The sequence below is a fragment of the Equus asinus genome, chromosome 20 (genome assembly GCF_041296235.1).
Source record: "Equus asinus isolate D_3611 breed Donkey chromosome 20, EquAss-T2T_v2, whole genome shotgun sequence".
Lineage (NCBI taxonomy): Eukaryota > Metazoa > Chordata > Mammalia > Perissodactyla > Equidae > Equus > Equus asinus.
In genome coordinates, this window is record NC_091809.1 from 88191754 (window position 1) to 88210423 (window position 18670).

Genomic DNA, 18670 nt, shown 5'->3' on the forward strand with positions numbered 1-18670 from the left:
TTCCATCAGGGGCCATGGCCAATCATACAATCATTTTATGAAAAATCAGACCAGAAAAAATGTAAATAACTCATCCTACTTCACCAAAGTCTAAGTCTAGCTGGAACATTAACCACATTTTCACTCCCCAAACAATGTGATTCAGGGAGATGAGATTTAATCATAATGGGTCTTTTTACCCAGAGAGGACAGAAGATGATGAAGTTAGAGAATAGTGAAAATCATGCCTGACAGAGGATGCTATGGTTACAATCAGGAATGCCATGAACTAATGACAACTGACAGATAAGAATAGCATTAGCTAGGTAGTATTAATGACAGAAATTTCATGAGTAAATGAAGCAAAAAGAAAAAGTTGAGAGTTATAGCTTTGAGGAACTTGGTATGCAAATATCTCATGCAATGAAGCAGCCACATGATGTGTCAGTGATTCAGCTTAGCTTAAATTACAATCAGGGAGCATGATAATATATTTAACTCTCAGTCCTGTTTTGTGATTTATACAAGACTGGACACCAAAACCGTAACTTTACAAGTTTCCCAAATTCTTTTTTTTAAGGAGTAGTACGAAAATCCTACTTCTCGACATTCTACTACAGTGGTCTATGAGAGAAGAGGAGAAAAATCCTTCGACGAATCTGTTTGGTTTTTACACTGTAGATAATGGGGTTCATCACAGGAGGTGCTAGCACATAGATGTTGGCCATAATGACATGTACAATTGGAGGGGCATGCTTTGCAAAGCGGTGAGTCATGGACAAACCCACCATGGGCACAAAGAGGACCAAAACAGCCAAAATGTGCGACAGACAGTTATTGAGTGCCCTGAGCCTTTCAACCTGGGAGCCAACTCTCAGAACACTTCTCAGGATGAGTGCATAGGAGAACACGATGAGCAGGGGGTCCAGTGTAATAATGAGCAGAGCTAGAACAAATCCATACCAATTATTGATAGTGGTGTCGGCACACACCAGGCGAATCATGTCTTGATGGAGGCAGTAGGAATGGGAGAGATGATTGGAGCCACAAAAGGGAAGCCGTTTCAGCAGGAACAATGGGGGAAGAACAGCCACAACACAGCGGCAAATGATGGCTATACCTATTCTGCTGACTACCCGATTGGTGAGAATAGAGACATAATGGAGGGGATGACAGATGGCCACATAGCGGTCAAAGGACATGGCCAACAACACAGAAGACTCCATAAAGGAGAATCCATGGAGGAAGAAGAACTGAGCAAAACAAGCCTCAAAGCTGATCTCTGAGGCACTGAACCAGAAGATCCCCATGACCGTAGGCAGAGTGGTGAGGGTAAGCCCCAGGTCTGTCAAGGCCAACATAGAGAGGAACAAGTACATGGGCTCGCGGAGGGAGGGCTCTGCCCTGATGACAGCCAGTATGGTGGTATTGCCCGTGATAGAGACAGCATAGAGACAACAGAAGGGGATGGAAATCCAGGTATGGAAAACCTCAAAGCCAGGGATGCCCATGAGGATGAAGTAGAAGCGGACTTGAGTGGAGTTAGTAACCAATAACATGACTGGAAGAGGCAGCCACAAGACCAGAGTTCTTAGCCAAATCTGTGAAAAGTGGAAAACATAAGGATTTGGGTAAATCTTCTATGACCGCTTGAAATCACTAGGCAGTGTATTGTCAAGGAAGACCTGGGGAAAGGGAAATAGTTGGGAAATGAGTTAACAAAATGTTATCATTTTTGCTTGTTTTAGCTCAGAGCTTGTCATCTCTTGTCTATCACTGAGTTGAAAGCATGAAGTGATCATGTGTTTTAACCTGAAGTCTTGTTTACCTGTCTAGAAGCAGCTATGCCTTTGCAGCAGGAAGGTGTGGGAGGTTTTATGGCTGCTGGAGGGAATAGCTGTGGAGAAGACACTACTGTAGGACATCTTTCAATGCCATGAGACTAGGAGAAAAGCAGGAGCTAAGACAAGTAAATTTAAAAAATAATCCCAATATACCTACTGACACTTTTGAGCCAAGCAAACCTCAAAGAGAGAAATGAACTGAGGTGAAGGAGTAGGGAAGATAACGCCTGTCCTCAGAACCTAGGAGCCCTGAGAAGGAAGAACTTTTAGAGGCCGGGTGGTACAGGGACTATTCGTTGGCAAAGGGACGAGAAGAGGACTTTGCATGAGCCAAACAGGTAAAACTCTGGTACCCAGATATCTGTCAAAAGGACCTATATTAAGAGACCAGCCTAGGAAGCCCTTTCTGGGAAAGATTGCAGCCATGAGTAGGGACAACTTTGTGGAACATCCTCATAGGGTGGGCTTAAGGCAAAATACCCTCGGCACGTAAAGCAATTTGACCCTTAGAATCAGCCAGTAGTTTTCTGTGAAGCTCTTTAAGTTCATACTGATTGATGTTTGGAAAAAATACTTCATCGGTTTTTTTGTTAACATTGCTGTTTATTAAAACTTCCTTGTGCTTTCTCTAACCTTGCCTTTGAAAAGCTTAAAATAGCTTGCTATTTCTGCCTTGCACCAGAAAATGGCAGAGGGTACTCAGGAATCCCTAAGTGACCAAGGGTCATCATAGATGTCATCTTAACCACTATGAAGACTGGTAGATTGAGGAAACAGAAGAGAACTGGAGTAAATCCTGGGCTGTGGAAACCAGAATCCCTTCCTGTCGACCCATCACTATACTGCCTCTGTACTGATGGTCTCAGAGCTTTAGCAGCTTTTCCACAACTGAGGGACCATTTCCTTGGTGCCTTTCCTCCCAAAATAATGTTACCCATAGAGAGTTCCCTTCAGTAATCTGTGTCTTGGCACAACATACTGAGTTTGTAGACCATGATTGAGAATTTTAGATCACATATCCCAAGCTCCTCTAGCTCCACTCATCCTTCCCTCAGCTCTGTAGTGACATAGATCTCTTTGTCCGATTCACAGAAATAACTCTTCCTGTCCAGCCTCACTTCCTATCCCATCTTTCTGGTAGTCCATGACCACGTACTTCACCTGTGTCTGCTTGCCAGGTGCCTTCTGTTTTCTGTGTGACTTCTCACCCTGCTGCCTAGCAGCATTTGTATAGGCTCCTACAAATCCTCAGGGAAGGGAGTAGTGTCTTTGTTTACAGGAGGCCAAGAGACAGAAGCAAGGAAGGTATTAGTGGCAAAGACTGCTCTAGACTGTGTCTAGAGAAGAGACACAGAGAAGAGCACAGAGATTCCAAGCTGATTTTCCAAGGATGACCTGAGCAAAATCAAAACTAAACCAACCAACCAAACAAAAAACTTTGTGTAGTTTCTCCAGAGATGCTTTTGACAGAGAATTTATGGAATTCTTTTTCTTTCTTTCTTTGTGTTATTTTTGATGAGGAAGATTGTCCATGTGCTAACATCTGTGGCCAATCTTCCTCTATTTTGTATATGTCATGCCATCACAGTATGGTTGATGAGAGTTGTGCAGGTCCATGCTTGAGATCCAAACCTGCAAACCTCTGGCTGCTAAAGTGGAGCACACAGACTTAACCACCATGCCACAGGGCTGGCTCCTGGAATTCTTTTGATAGGGAAAAATTACTAAGAGGAAGTTCTCTTTATGAAGTATTTATTGTATAAATCCCTGGGCCAGGAGTTTTTCAGCACTCTTCTGTATTACATACTGCTTTTGTTTTTGTTTTATCACTAGTTATAAACATAAGTTAAGTTAGACTCAGGGAAGCATAATGATAAAAGATGGAATTAAGCATCAAGTAACACTATTTGTTCTATAATAGAACAATATTAGTATTTTTCTTTATAAAACATGCATTTCTTTGCAAAATTTTTCATATCCTTTTCCCCAGTGTGATCAGTAATTCTTTTTTTAAATTTTTTATTGAGTTAATGATAGGTAACAATCTTGTGAAATTTCAGTTGTACATTATTGTCTGTCAGTCGTGTTGTAGGTGCACCCCTTCACCCTTTGTGCCCACCCCCCACACCACCTTTTCCCTGGTAGCCACTAATCTGTTCTCTTTGTCCACATGTTTAAATTCCTCATATGAGTGGAGTCATACAGAGATTGTCCTTTTCTATCTGGCTTATTTCACTTAACATAATTCCCCCAAGGTCCATCCATGTTGTTGCAAGTGGGATGATTTTGTTCTTTTTTATGGCTGAGTAGTATTCCTTTGTATATATATCCCACATCGGCTTTATCCAGTCATCTGTTGATGGGCACTTAGGTTGCTTCCACATCTTGGCTGTTGTAAATAATGCTGCAATGAACACTGGGGTGCGTGGGACTTTTGGAATTGCTGATTTCAAGCTCTTTGGATGGATACCCGGTAGTGGGATAGCTGGATTGTATGCTAGTTCTATTTTTAATTTTTTGAGGAATCTGCACACTGTTTTCCATAGTGGCTGCACCAGTTTGCATTCTCACCAGCAGTGTATGAGGGTTCCTTTTTCTCCACCACCTCTCCAAAATTTGTTACTATTTGTTTTAGTTATTTTTGTCATTCTAATGGGTGTAAGGTGATATCTTAGTGTAGTTTTGATTTGCATTTCCCTGATGCACAGCGATGATGACTATCTTTTCATGTGCCTATTTATGGGGCAATAAAAGACCCCAACTTGCTAAAGCAGTCCTGAGAAAAAAGAACACAGCTGGAGGCATCACAATCCTTGACTTCAAAACATACTACAAAGCTACACTAATCAAAAGAGCATGGTACTGGTACAAAAACAGGTGCACAGATCAATGGAACAGAATTGAAAGCCCAGAAATAAAACCACACATATATGGGCAGCTAATCTTCGACAATGGAGCTGAGGGCATACAATGGAGAAAAGAAAGTCTTTTCAACAAACGGTGCTGGGAAAACTGGAAAGCCACATGTAAAAGAATGAAAATTGACCATTCTTTTTCACCATTCACAAAAATAAACTCAAAATGGATCAAAGACCTAAAGGTGAGACCTGAAACCATAAGGCTTCTAGAAGAAAATGTAGGCAGTACACTCTTTGACATCAGTATTAAAAGGATCTTTTCAGGCATCATCATGCCTTCTCAGAAAAGGGAAACAATAGAAAGAATAAACAAATGGGACTTCATGAGACTAAAGAGCTTCTTCAAGGCAAAGGAAAACAAGATTGAAACAAAAAAAAAAAAACAACATACTAACTGGGAAAAAATATTTGCAAGTAATACATCTGAAAAAGGCTTAATATCCATAATATATAAAGAACTCACACAACTCAACACCAAAAAATCAAACAACCCAATCAAAAAATGGGCAGGAGACATGAACAGACATTTCTCCAAAGAAGATATACGGATGGCCAATAGACACATGAAGAGATGTTCATCATTGCTGTGCATCAGTAATTCTTTTTTTAAGGAAGAACAGATATTGAATTTTCCTACCTAAGTGGTTATGAATTAGAAGAGTTTGGATTAAAAGTCTAATTTGTTTACTCACTAATTGTGTTACTTTGGGCTGGTAACTTCAATTTCTTTGCTTTAATTTTATTTCCAGTATATCAGGGATAATAATCTTGATTAGAAAGTGCTTAGGACACTTCCTGGGACACACCAAGACCTGAATACTTGTTAGCAATTGTAATACTAATTGTTTTTGTTGTTTTATTGTTATTACTATTATTATCCAAACTTTCAAAGACTAAACTATTTTATTTTGTTCAACCTACCTTTGTTCCTAATCTTCAGGCACTGTGTAAGGATCTTTAAGTAAAGAAAAATAGATTATTAAGAAGATGTCCTTGTTAGAAATGTAAAAGTGGTTTGGGAACCCTAATGTTTTTTCTCAGTAATTTCAGCAGACCTATATCACATAACCATTTAATGCCTTGATGTTGCTATATCTTAGAAATGCATGAACAAAAATGACCATCCTTCCCTTCAGTGTAGAAAGAGCAGAAAAATAACTAAGGCATCAGGGAAGAAAACAGAAATGTATCATCTATATACTTAGGCAGAGGGAACACAGAAAGGGAAGATCTGTGTATCTAATGACATTTCAAATTGATAGTATTCTTTTGAAATATACTCTCTCCCAATAGAAAATATTAAAGACTGAAACTTACAGACTTTCACTAAAATGCCATTGACTTGTATTTTGGTAAAGACTTGAACTCTTGGGCCGGCCCCATGGCCGAGTGGTTAAGTTCACGTGTTCTGCTTGGGCAGCCCAGGGTTTTGCCTGTTTGGATCCTGGGCATGGACATGGCATCTCTCTGCTCATCAGGCCATGCTGAGGCGGCGTCCCACATAGCACAACTACAGGCATTCACAACTAGAATATACAACTATGTACTGGGGACTTTGGAGAGAAGAAAAAGGAAAGTTTGGCAACAGATGTTAGTGCAGGTGCCAATCTTAAACAAAAGAAAAAATAGACTTGAACTCTGACATTAGACCTCTGGGTTCTAATTCGAACTATCATTTACTAGCTGTGAGACCTTGAGATACTTATCCAAACACACTGTGCCTGAACATCCCAGCTCTCAAAGTTTTCCCACATTTGTTGAAGACTTTTACTCTCCCACAGCAACATATGAGAGCTCCAGGTGCCACATTTGTAACAATACATGATATTATTGTCTGTTGTTTTAATTGTAGCCATTCTGGGGCGTTTACAGTGGTATTTTATGGTGGGTTTTATTTACACTTCCTTGATGACTAATAATTTGATCCTCTTTCCATATGATTCTTAGACATTAGAATATCTTCTTTTGTGAAAGTTTTTTGATTAAATGTTTCCTGTTTTTAATGCATTGTTTATCAAATTATTATTGAATTGTAAGAGTTCTTTATTTAGTCTGGATACATATGCCTTTTCAAATGTAAATAAAGTATTTTTTTTCCCAATCTCTGGATTGACTTTTCATTTTCTTAAGTCTTTTGAAGAGCAGACTTTATTATTTTTGATGAAATTGAACTTATCAATTAATTTTTCTTTGTGTCATTTGCTGTTTTGTCCTAACTAAAAAAAGTTCACAAAGATTTTCCCTTATATTTTCCTCTAGATGCCTTATAGTTTTGGTATCTTTTTATAATGGACGTATAGGTCTTTGTTGTGATTAAATTGATTTTTATGTAAGACATGAGGTAGGTCAAAGCTCTTTTTATTTCATATGGATAATCAGTTGTACTGGCACTGTTTGTTGAAAAGATTATTCTTTCTCCCAAAAATAGTTGGTGGCTTTGTTAAATATCAATACTTGATTTATATGAAGGTCTTTTTCTGGACTCTCTCATTGATTCCATTGATGCGTTTGTCTCTCATTATGATGATTCTGGCTTTTTCACTTAGCAGTATTTAAAATTCACCCATGTCTTTATGTATCTTGATAGCTCATTGCTTTTTAATCTCTGAATAGTATTCCATTGTATAGATATACCACAATATGTTTATCCATTTGCCTACCAAAGGACACCTTAGTTGCTTCAAGTTTTCGGTCTTTTCCTTTTATACTCATTATTTGCAAAAAGGTTCTTAGGGACTTGGATGGAATTGGGTTCTTTCATGTGTAACAAAACAGCCTGGGCTCTCTTCTGCTTGAATTAGTGTAATCCAGCTAACATCTCCAAAAAATTGATATTCAATTCTACGTCCTCTCATATATCTTGCTTAAAGTAATTTACAAAGGATCAATAAGACCACCTTCTACATTTATGAAATACAAACATTTCCATAATAAAATGTGACCAGTATAGTTACTCACGTTCTAGGTACTGAATAACTTATGCAGAAACATTTATTGATAAAAAAGTTTCCAAAAAACTGAATCTATTTTGAAAGCTAAACATATAGTGTCATTTCTTAAGTTATAAAGCCCATACAAATGCACACATACACAAAGAAAATAATTAATAGTTTTGTCTAGGGGAAGGAAACAGAAAAGGTTGAGGAACAAAAGATAAAGGCCAACTTCTTGATTTAATCTTCATTTGATTTCCTGTTAAATTTTGGCCGTTTTCTGGAGTTCATGACCTGTCACCCACCATAAAATTCAATTGACAGATAGCTCTCATCAAGAGAGTATTTAAACGGCAGAGATAACTCTCAGCAGCTGCTGAAAAGGCATTATGCAGAGATGCGACTGACTCCAGCCTGTCAGCTTTCCATCAAAGTGTACCTTGTCTTTATATGCTTAGCCTACATTTTGTAACCGGGACAGTCAGTCAGACAATTAAATGGTCATTGAACAACTTATTTCAAGTTCTCCAAACATAAATTATTATTTTCTTTGACATTCTCATTGGAAATTTCATAACCATAACCCTGAGGAATTCATTAAACAAACAAATACTAATAGACAATTTCAAATTTGTTATTCTATTGCACTATTATTGCTTATCAATTTGCACAACTTAACTTCTAACCTAGTGCTTTCCAATAGACATATAATACAAGTATATATTAGTTACAATTTTCTATTAGCAACATTATAAAAGTAAAAAGATAGGTAAAAATAATTTTCAAAGTATGTGTTGTTTAAGCCAGTACATCCAAATGACATCATTTCATTATTTCAACACGTAAGCTATGTTAAGAAAAATAAGATATTTTCCTTTTTTTTTCGTGTTAAATCTTCAAAATCAGGTCACGTCATTACAATACAGGTCAATTCAAACAAGCCACTTTTCAAGGGCTCAATAGCCTAGCAGCCACCATATTAGACACTGTAACTTTAAACAACCTCACAAGGCTGCAAAACATCTATGCTTTTGTCATTTGGAAATTGTTACTCAAATTCACAGAGAGAGAGTCAGAAGACAACCACAGAGATTTACCAGATAATGTTTTAACATGATATTTAAAAAAGAAAATCATGCAACTATCAATTTGTGTTTTTTTAGTGTTGGATTCCAGATTGACTGTGAAAAAAAAATCTGTTAAGAATGATCTGGACATCTCTCTGAGTATTGCTGCTAGGCAATCATGTCCCTAGACGTAATGATTTCCGTTATAAAAGATGTGGCAGAGAAAGTAATTTTGCTAAAAATGAGATTTGATCACATATCCGAAGTCTATTTGCGCATATTCATGCTTTAGACTTGTGGCTTACATGGTATGTCCATCTGCTGATGATATTTAAAACCTAGAAGGAAATATTGGACCTGCCCCAAGAAATTACTGCAACTTCCATTGTTAAGATTTTAGATGTATTCTTCAAGATACATCTAAAAATAAAATGTTATATATCTACTGCTTACATGTAAGAAGTGCTAAAATATTACTTGACTAAATGCAGAAAGTAATTAGCCACTCTTCAGTGAAAGACACCCATATTCATTCACAAATCTTTGGGAACCACTCCAGAAGAAATCATCATCCTTAATGTTTGATAATGAGATTTACCAGGATTTTTCCAGGACAAAAACTTTGGCTTTACAGAAGCTGCCATTGGTGGACATTCAATCTAGTGGTCTTCAAACTGATTACATGTTCCCCTGGAGAAATGAGAAGATGTTCCTGGAAGTGCCTGACAGAGCCAGAGGACAGGTGAGGTTAAGAAATAAATGAGGGCCGGCCCAGTGGCACAGTGGTTAAGTGAGCACGTCCTGCTTCAGCGGCCTGGGGTTCGCAGGTTCGGATCCTGGGTGCAGACATGGCACTGCTTGGCAAGCCATACTGTGGCAGGCATCCTACATATAAAGTAGAGGAAGATGGGCATGGATGTTAGCTCAGTGCCAGTCTTCCTAAGCAAAAAAGAGGAGAATGGGCATCAGATGTTAGCTAAGGGCTAATCTTCCTCAAAAAAAAAAAAAAGAAAGAAAGAAATAGATGAAAATATACCTGTCACATGGCATGAAGAGGTTACTGAGGGCTGAAGGGATGGGAAGAAAGAGGAACAGGAATATTCAAGCACAGTGACACCAGACAAATTTGGCCCTAAGATAGGGCCTGAGTTTCTACTAAAGCAGAATTTGGTGCTTTGGCTCAGATTCTTAGGATTTGAAACCTGGACATTATGAGGTTGTCCATATTTTATTTTATGCCCAAGATGAGGCCATTGAGTCAGCTGTTTCTCATCCTCAGAGTCTCCTATTACATAATTTATGGGGGTAGAGATAATGGGATGCTGGGCTGAGGGGACAGTCTGGTTCCTTATATTAGAGGAAGAGGGTTGCTTCATAGGTAAGTTTACTATATAATTTGTTTCCTAAACAAGGACCTTTTTGAGAGGGAGGAGAGTGCTATTAATGATGATGCTGAGGAAAATAAGTATAAACCATGATTATCTGAGGCATACCAGAAAGTATGCTCACTTTACTCAAAAGTGTGTTGCTAGGATGATCTTCTTTTATTGGAGGAGACTTTTAATCTCTGTATAACCCATCAAAACAGAGATTTATTTTATTTCAGTTCAAATACCATTAAGTGTCAAGCCTTTACTATTCTTTACTATTACTTTACTATTTGCCAGGCTTTTTGCTAGGAGTTTTGTGGGGAAAAAGAAAAGAGAAGTTCATGATGTGTTCCCTCACGTTGATCATATGTGTTAGAGATGACATGCACATGTGCACCTACAGAGACCCACATACATTGATATGATGTGGGATGGGAAGGGCTAGGGATAACTCTTGTGACCCAGATTCAAGCCTGTGGCAATGCTCTGAATTCCTTGTTCCTTTTCCTCCTCAAAATGCCTGGTGTAATCTATGGACAGCTAATCTTCCACAAAGGAGCTGAGGGCCTACAATGGAGAAAAGAAAGGCTCTTCAACAAATGGTGCTGGGAAAACTGGACAGCCACATGTAAAAGAATGAAAATTGACCATTCTTTTTCACCATTCACCAAAATAAACTCAAAATGGATCAAAGAACTCAAGATTAGGCCTGAAACAATAAGTCTTATGGAGGAGGATATAGGCAGTACACTCTTTGACATCAGTTTCAAAAGAATTTTTTTGGACATCATAACTCCTCAGATGAGGGAAACAATAGAATGAATAAACAAATGGGACTTCATGAGACTAAAGAGCTTCTCCAAGGCAAGGGAAAACAGGATTGAAACAAAAAAACAGCCTACTAATTGGGAAAAAATATTTACAAGCTACTTATCTGACAAAGGTTAATCTCCATAATATACAAAGAACTCACACAGCTCAACAGCAAAAACACAAAGGGTGAAGTGGTGTACCCACAACATGACTAACAATAATGTACAGCTGAAATTTCACAAGGTTGTAAACTATCATAATCTTAATAAAAAAAAATGCCTGGTGTAGAGGTTTGCCCACAGCAGAAACACCATCAGAGTTTATGGACTGACTCAAAACCCCTGCCTCCTTGGAGTGATTCAGGGAAATTGTCTCTCACAGGAAAACAAGGTGGCAATTCCCTGTTGGATTGGCTTGGTCTTAGAGTTGAGCACAGGAGGCACAAAGAGGTAGATGCTACACTTGAGCATGTGAACCAGAGGTGAGGCATGCTTGGCAGCACAATGCATCACACACACACCAATCATAGGCACATAGTACACAAGCACTGCACAGATGCATGACACGCATGTATTCAGAACCCTCCCCCATCCCTCCCTAGAAGCAATGTCCAGTGCTGTGTAAAGAATCAGCATATAAGAGACCACAATGAGCAGTGAGTCCAGTCCAACAGTGGCCAGGACACTGGCCAAGCCCGGGATGCTATTGAGCTTAGTATCAGCAAAAGGCAGCTGGATCAGATCTGAGTGGAGGCAGCAGGAGTGGGAGAAACATTAGTGTGGCAGTAGGGCAGTTGCCACAAAATGATTAAAAGGCGAGCCATGAGAGTCAAGCTGTTCGGTGAAATGTCCAGACCCGTGGAGATGATACAGGATGGGGTCAGGATGGCTGTCTAGTGCAGTGGATTGTAGATGGCAACAAAGCAATTATTACTCATGGCCAGCAGGACCCCTGACTCCATGTAAGAAAAGGTGTGAATGAAGAACATTTAGGGCAGGGAGCAATCAAAGCCAATCTGGTAGGCATCAAATCAAAAAATGCCCATGACACTGGGCAGTGTAGACACAGAAACACTTCCTCAGTGACAGCCAACATGGAGAGGAACAGGTACATGGGTTCATGTAAGGAAGGGTTCACAGGCACTGTTGCCATGATTAGGCTGTTACCCAAAATAGCCACAATGTACAGAGTGAATAAGGGGATGGACAGCCAGCCACATTGGGCTTCCAATCCCCGGATGCCAGTCAGGAAGATGGATAAGAGGTCCCAACTTTCATTACTCTTAGCCCCCACGTCACCAACAGCAGAGCTCAGTCTTCACCTGCCTTTCGAAAAAACCAAAGTTATCTCTCACCTACAGGGTCTTCTGCTTTAGCAGCCTACCTCAAAGGCTGAAGGAGGGAGATGGAAGGAGGTGCGGAAACTGGAGTCATTTACATCATTCTGAGTAAAAATGTAACAGACATTCTTTTCTCACCTCCTGTTCCCTGACAGCCAAAATCCTAAAATTTACATGTAAAAGAGATATTTGAGACTGACTAATCTTATGAGAGACAGCATAGCTTAAAAATTAAAAGCAGTAACACTGGAATAAATTAGAACTGAGTCAAAATCCATAGACAGCCCATTATTAGTTATGTGATATGGGCAACTTATTTATACTCTGATCCAAAGTTGTTGTTTATCAACTTCTAAAGTGGAAGTAATAATAATACTATTTTCTTAGTTGGATGTAAGAAACAACTGGGAAAATTAACACCATATGTTCAGTGTTTTAGAGCTCTGCAAATGGATTCTGGCAGACAGTTTGAAGAGCAGCTGACAGTTTACTCTCGGTGTGACCTTGAGCAGGTGACTTAAGCTTTCCAAGCCTCAGTGTGTCCCTTTGTAAATTATGGATAAAAGTACATCTGCCTCATATGGTTGTAGAAAAGTAAACAAGATATTACATGGAATATGAAACACTGAATAAATATAAACTGTTTTATCCTTAGGGGAAACTAAGACCCAGAGAGGAAGAGTGGGTAATGTACCAAAAGCCTAAGAATCAATTTCTGCAGAGCCTAGGTTATAGCTTAGATCCACAGACTCTCCTTGTAGTGATGTTTCCATTTCATTATGGAAATAAGACTAAACCCCAGTCTGGTCTAGGATGGAGTCATAAGAATGAATTGGCTTTTAGCTTTGTCAATGAGGGTCTGAGCAAACATGCATACCTGGGAAAATGGTAATCTCCATGTGTCTCCACTCCACTCCAGGGAAACAAATGTTTTGAATGAAAGTGAGACAGCAGTTTTAGAAAGTTGAAAGAGAAAGAAATACGAATAGGGTGTTGAAGGATATTGACATTCCAGGTGAAAATTATGCTAATACACAAGTGACCTCTGAGTTTAGAAACAGAGTTCAGAAAGGTTATTAAGTAAAGATGTAGTGGTTTCAAAATAGAAGATTTCATCTAGAATCCATGGAGATATCAACGACACAGAGATAAGCACTCCATTAGTCGCTAAGAGATCAGAGCGAAATAGTTAACTCTAAATCAGAAGATGAGAATAATATATAATACAATATAATGTAACATCACATAAAGAGATATTATAAATTAAATTTGCCAACTAAATTTAAAAGAAACTGTGAAGAGGGTAGAAGCTATCACAATTGGTGTAAAAGCTGAAATATCTTTAATCATCTGTTCATTTATTCACTCGACTGTCTTGGATATATGTTACCCCAATTCTTTTTCAATTCTTTATCCTCCAGTTACCCCCTGTTGATGTAAAATGATCGATATACCTAAAGATTTCAATGGGAACACTTCACTGGAATGGATGGGCAGTTAGGAAAATACACAGCTAAGGGAATACAAAGAGCTACAACAATGGATTTGTACAATGTAATACAGAGGATGGCCCCAGAGCCTGCATCCTCTTACTCTTTCAGCCTCAAGTCATCTTTTCATGCACCAGCCCTGCTGAAATTTCATGCATTCTATCCCTGTGTTTCCATCAAGATTAACAACTCCCCTGGCAGGTGAAAATGTGCCTTTCACCCATTCGAGTCCCCTGGTTCTGCCTTGTAGATCAGTGGTTCTCAACCTTGGCTACACGATAGAATCACCTGGGGAACTTAAATGTCTCAGCGCCCACGTAACACCTCCTACCAATTAAATTAGAATCTCTGGATGTGGTACAAATTATCAATACGTTTTAAAGCTCCCAGGTGAACCCAATATTGAGAACCACTCCAGACACATTTTGTGACATTCCAGTCACTTTACAGTGACAGAGTTTTAGACAAAAAAGTAATATGCAAGAGCTCCCCAAGCCTCCCTTTGTTTTTTTCAGACAACATTCCTAACCTGATCCTAACCTAGAACTTAAACATCCCCTTCTGTTTCATCATCTGCTACATTCCTCAGCATCCTGGAGTTCCTTTAAATAAACTTGCGTTTGCTCACAATACTCCAAGGTGGTGCGACAGATGTAGCCTAGGTTTGGGGCTAACATTGCATATCACTTCTCTAGAGGTGCAGCAAAAGGAAAAGAAGGGCTGGTAGTAGCATTTTGAGGCCTTGACTTGCCTCACCTGAGACTACCTGCCACTGGTAAAACCTCACCTTTGACAGGAAATAATAATGAAGGAATCTTCTTCAGGTTTCACCTGAACATTGTTCTTCATGGTATCTGTTATTTTCTGGCAAAATACTTTTTAATTTGTAAACATATATTCACTTATGTAGCTATTTGTTTATTGCTTGTATCCCCTACTAGATTGTAAACTCCATCAAAGTAAGCATGGTATTGACTGCTTGGTTTTTTTTTCAGTTTTGATCTCTAGATACCCAATATTACCACAGAGTAAAGCACACAGCAGATGCTTAATAAGTACTTTAACAAGATAAATAAATATTGAATGGATAAATAGTGTCTGAAAGTTTCAATCATAATATCCTGTAATTTTCCCTTCTTCAGATTACCTATGCTAAATTCCTTTAGATATTCAAAGTACCTGATTTTTAATTTCCTTACCACACATTCTCATTTCAGGGTATCATAAGGATAGTAAATCTAATATGAGTCCACAGTGTGATATGCAGCTTACAACAAATTAATTGGTTTTATGCTTTGTTAAAAGTGATATTTTATTCAGAAGATAATACATTCTGAAATGTCCATTTATAATTCTATGCTTTCTTTTTTTTTCTGCTTGCATTGTCTTTCTCCTCCTTGTTAGCTTTTTGAACCCCTACTATTATTCATACGTAAAACTTTCATTTTATCTGCAGATTTTTCTAGCACTATTTAAGCAGAAATAATAACTTTTTGCTCTATGACTTTACGATATTTTATATAGACTTTTCCCATTTTCTTAGAATTAGATTTATACCTCTATTCTCTCTGTCATAGTTTGGGCTCTTTTAGGATGAGGCTTGTGTCTAGGTCATCCTTACCTCCCCAGAATTTCATGATTCTAACACACAGACGTGATCAGGAATTCATGAATTAAGGAAAGCATGAACATATTGCTCAGGGCCATAACTGAAGTACTTTCAGTTTTAGGTTACAGACTCTGGATCAGAGTTAATCCAACTGGGACTCACCCAAAGGGAAGGGTATCAATTCATATAAAGAGCATTGAAGGAAGCGGTGATGCTTTGTTTCAAGAAGAGGAGACTGTAGAAGAGATTGGTGGGGATGGTTATAAGAGGTGGAGAGTGATAGGTGGAGAGAACATGGAGACAGTTTGGGGCTCAGATAAGGAAGATTTTTCTAAGAGTTAAAGCTGCAAACAAGATAATATCTCTCTGGTCAGTGGAGATGTTCAAGTAAAGACTGAATAACCCTTGTTTGGAATTCTGGAGGGAGAATTCCAGCATCTGTAGAATTGGGATTAAAGGCTCTTTCAACTCTCCTTCTGCCCCCCGCCCTGATGTTCCAGGCTGTCAGGGTGTCTCTTCTTCTGTGACACTGAGAATACCATGGCTGTGGATCTGTGTGGGACAGAACAGAGGCAAGCTCTCAGACCCTATTGTGTGATCATCATGTGTCTTTCACAGCTGAAGCAGTCTCTGGCAGCCCTATCTGAAGGTGTTGGGGAGCACACAAGGGAGGACACATATTACTTTCTTTTGTAGAAAACCAACATGAAATCAGATTTGGAGACTTTTTTGTCTTAAACTTCTCCATCCTAGGCCAAACAGTATTTACAATTTATTTGAGGTTGTAGAACATTTCAATAGTATTTGATAAACTCTGTAAGTGAGAAATGTCAAGAACCCAGGGTGTCACGAAAAAGCTCAAGAGATTAGGAAGAGAATTGCATGGCAGGTAAAACTTGTAAGGAACATTAGAGCTGTAGGATTCACCAGGAAGAGTTTTAGGTGGCAGAATTCCCTTCAGAGGAAATGATGTGGACAAAATCGCAGAAGCACAAAGGTATGAAATGGAGTATTTGTTTGAGAATCTGCAAGAAGTTCAGTATGACAGGTACAAATATTGTAAGGCTTGGAGTGAAGGGAGAGGACTGGAAAGAGAAGCAGCAAATTGTCTTGTATATACTCAACAGTTGCAATCTTTGCAGGGGGAATGGTTTGATGACAGAAAACATACAAATCCAAAATCGCATACTACAGCTCAGAAAATGGCTCAGAAAATGGCATTTTGAGAGGAGAAATTTCAATCTGCTAGGAGTTCTGGATGTGCTGGAACAGAATTTTAAAATGGATTCTTCATATCTCAAAATGGCTAATACATGAAGACAATCAGTACTATATTCTGAATGGGCAGCCATGGGGAAATTTTGAATTAGTTTTTAGAGAACAGGTTAGCTGACTGTTAAACTCCTTCTCTGAATTCAGTGGTTCTCAACCAGTGGTGCTTTTGTCCCCTAGGGGACATTAGGCAATGTCTGCAGGCATTTTTGGTTATCATAACTGAGGTGGAGCATCTATTGGGTAAAGACCAGAGATGCTGCTAGATACCCTATGATGCACAGGACATCATACCACAATAAAGAATTACCCAGGGGCTGGCCCCGTGGTTGAGTGGTTAAGTTCACATGCTCCACTGCAGGCAGCCCAGTGTTTCATTGGTTCGAATCCTGGGCACGGACATGGCATTGCTCATCAGACCACGCTGAGGCGGCATCCCACATGCCACAACTAGAAGGACCCACACGAAGAGTGTACAACTATGTAACAGGGGGCTTTGGGAAAAAAAAGGAAAAAAATAAAATCTTAAAAAAAAAAAAAGAATTACCCAGCCCAAAATGTTAACAGTGCTGAGGTTGAGAAATTCTGTCCTAATTAAAGGGATAAAAGTTATGAGCTAGAGGATTTAAATAAAGATTTCTAAAGAGATCCATTGGAAAGAGCTAAGTCTCCCAATCCACATCCCCTACCCAAGAGAAAGAGTTAGGAGGTACATCTCAGTTTACCTTGAGTCAAAAGAGAGGAGACATATGTCCCATGAAATCTGGGCAAAGAGAGAGACAGCAGATGGGTTCCTTACTTATCCTTGGAAATCTAAATGGAGATATGAAATTTACTTTGCTGTTCTGGTAGAAGAATTGAATGAAAGACTATTGCTATTTTAAAGTAGTACATTTGTTTCAGTAGAGGAAGGATGACCGTTTCCTAAATGCGCTACATAGAGGAGCTGGCATGTGTTATCTTAGATCTTGTCCAGAAGAATGTATGGTTCTAGAAATGAGATTTTGACTGCAGATGGGATCATAAACAACCATATTGAGTAGGACAGTTTAAATCAAATGGAGAAGAAGAAGAATACAGAGATTAATTTCTTTGAATAGTCTATGAAAACACTCAATGAAAGAAAGAGTCAGTTTTAAAAATTTAACACATCTAGTAACATGATAGTAGCTAACTAAACAACTAATCAGTTAAGAATCTTCCACTTCGCCTTCTCTCTCTTTCATGGAGGAGGAAACTGAAACCATGGTTAGCAACTGAGAAATGAGAAAAGAGGAAAGGCTGTAACACTGAACACTGGAAAGTTTGAATGTTACATGAGGTTGGGCATTCTAATTACTCGCCAGAGGGTGTTTTGTTATCTAAATGTGACCGGAAATCTTAGGGAACTGAGTTTTCATCCATGAGTAAAGAAAGAACTAGCCACTTTCCATACATTCAAAGGAATAATAAAAATAAAACTGGTTGTTTTCTAATTATACTTTATTTGCTGGGCTTGGTTAACATATTACATAATCCAGTGATCTTTTAAAAGATAATGAGCTGCTCTCTTATACGCCTGCCCATCCATCACCAGATGGTGTCTTGCCTTCGGTAAAGAATTAGTCTGGCAGATTGCTGAGTTATTTTCTGCTGCAAGAGCAGATGTTTTATCCTCAGGAGTCATTAATGACCTCAAGAGACTTAAACCTTCCCCATACATTTTAAAACACAAAGTCAGCATCACTCCTCTCTCTTCTGGGGCTTAGAGTGAGCTATAAAAATGGCAGCATGAATTCACTTTAGCAGATTGAGAGGACATGCTGTTCTGTGGGTGTCGGCGTCTCTCATCTGTCTGCCTTCTGGTGAGTTGTGAAACCCTGCTGAGGTGGGCTAGTCAACTCTCCTGAAGACTGTTTTAAGTGACAGTAACTGAGAAAGGGGTAGAGTAAGGTGAAGAAGGAGAGCCTGGGTGGTGGATATCAGATAGCAGCATCTTAGTAGAGTGAGCAGAGTAGATGGAAAAGTCCCTGGACTTGGGGTTCTTCTTCTGGCAC

General features: G+C 39.0%; 1 protein-coding gene and 1 pseudogene across 1 annotated transcript; both read right to left on the reverse strand.

Annotated features, from left to right (window-relative positions):
• Positions 1–593: 593 nt before the first annotated feature.
• LOC106830162 (olfactory receptor 51Q1-like) lies at positions 594–1538 on the reverse strand. Its single transcript, XM_014839586.1, has one exon. The coding sequence runs from the start codon at positions 1536–1538 to the stop codon at positions 594–596; it is 945 nt and encodes a 314-aa protein (XP_014695072.1).
• Positions 1539–11283: 9745 nt separating this feature from the next.
• LOC106830163 (olfactory receptor 51I2-like) lies at positions 11284–14602 on the reverse strand (annotated as a pseudogene).
• Between the last annotated feature and the right edge of the window lie 4068 nt (positions 14603–18670).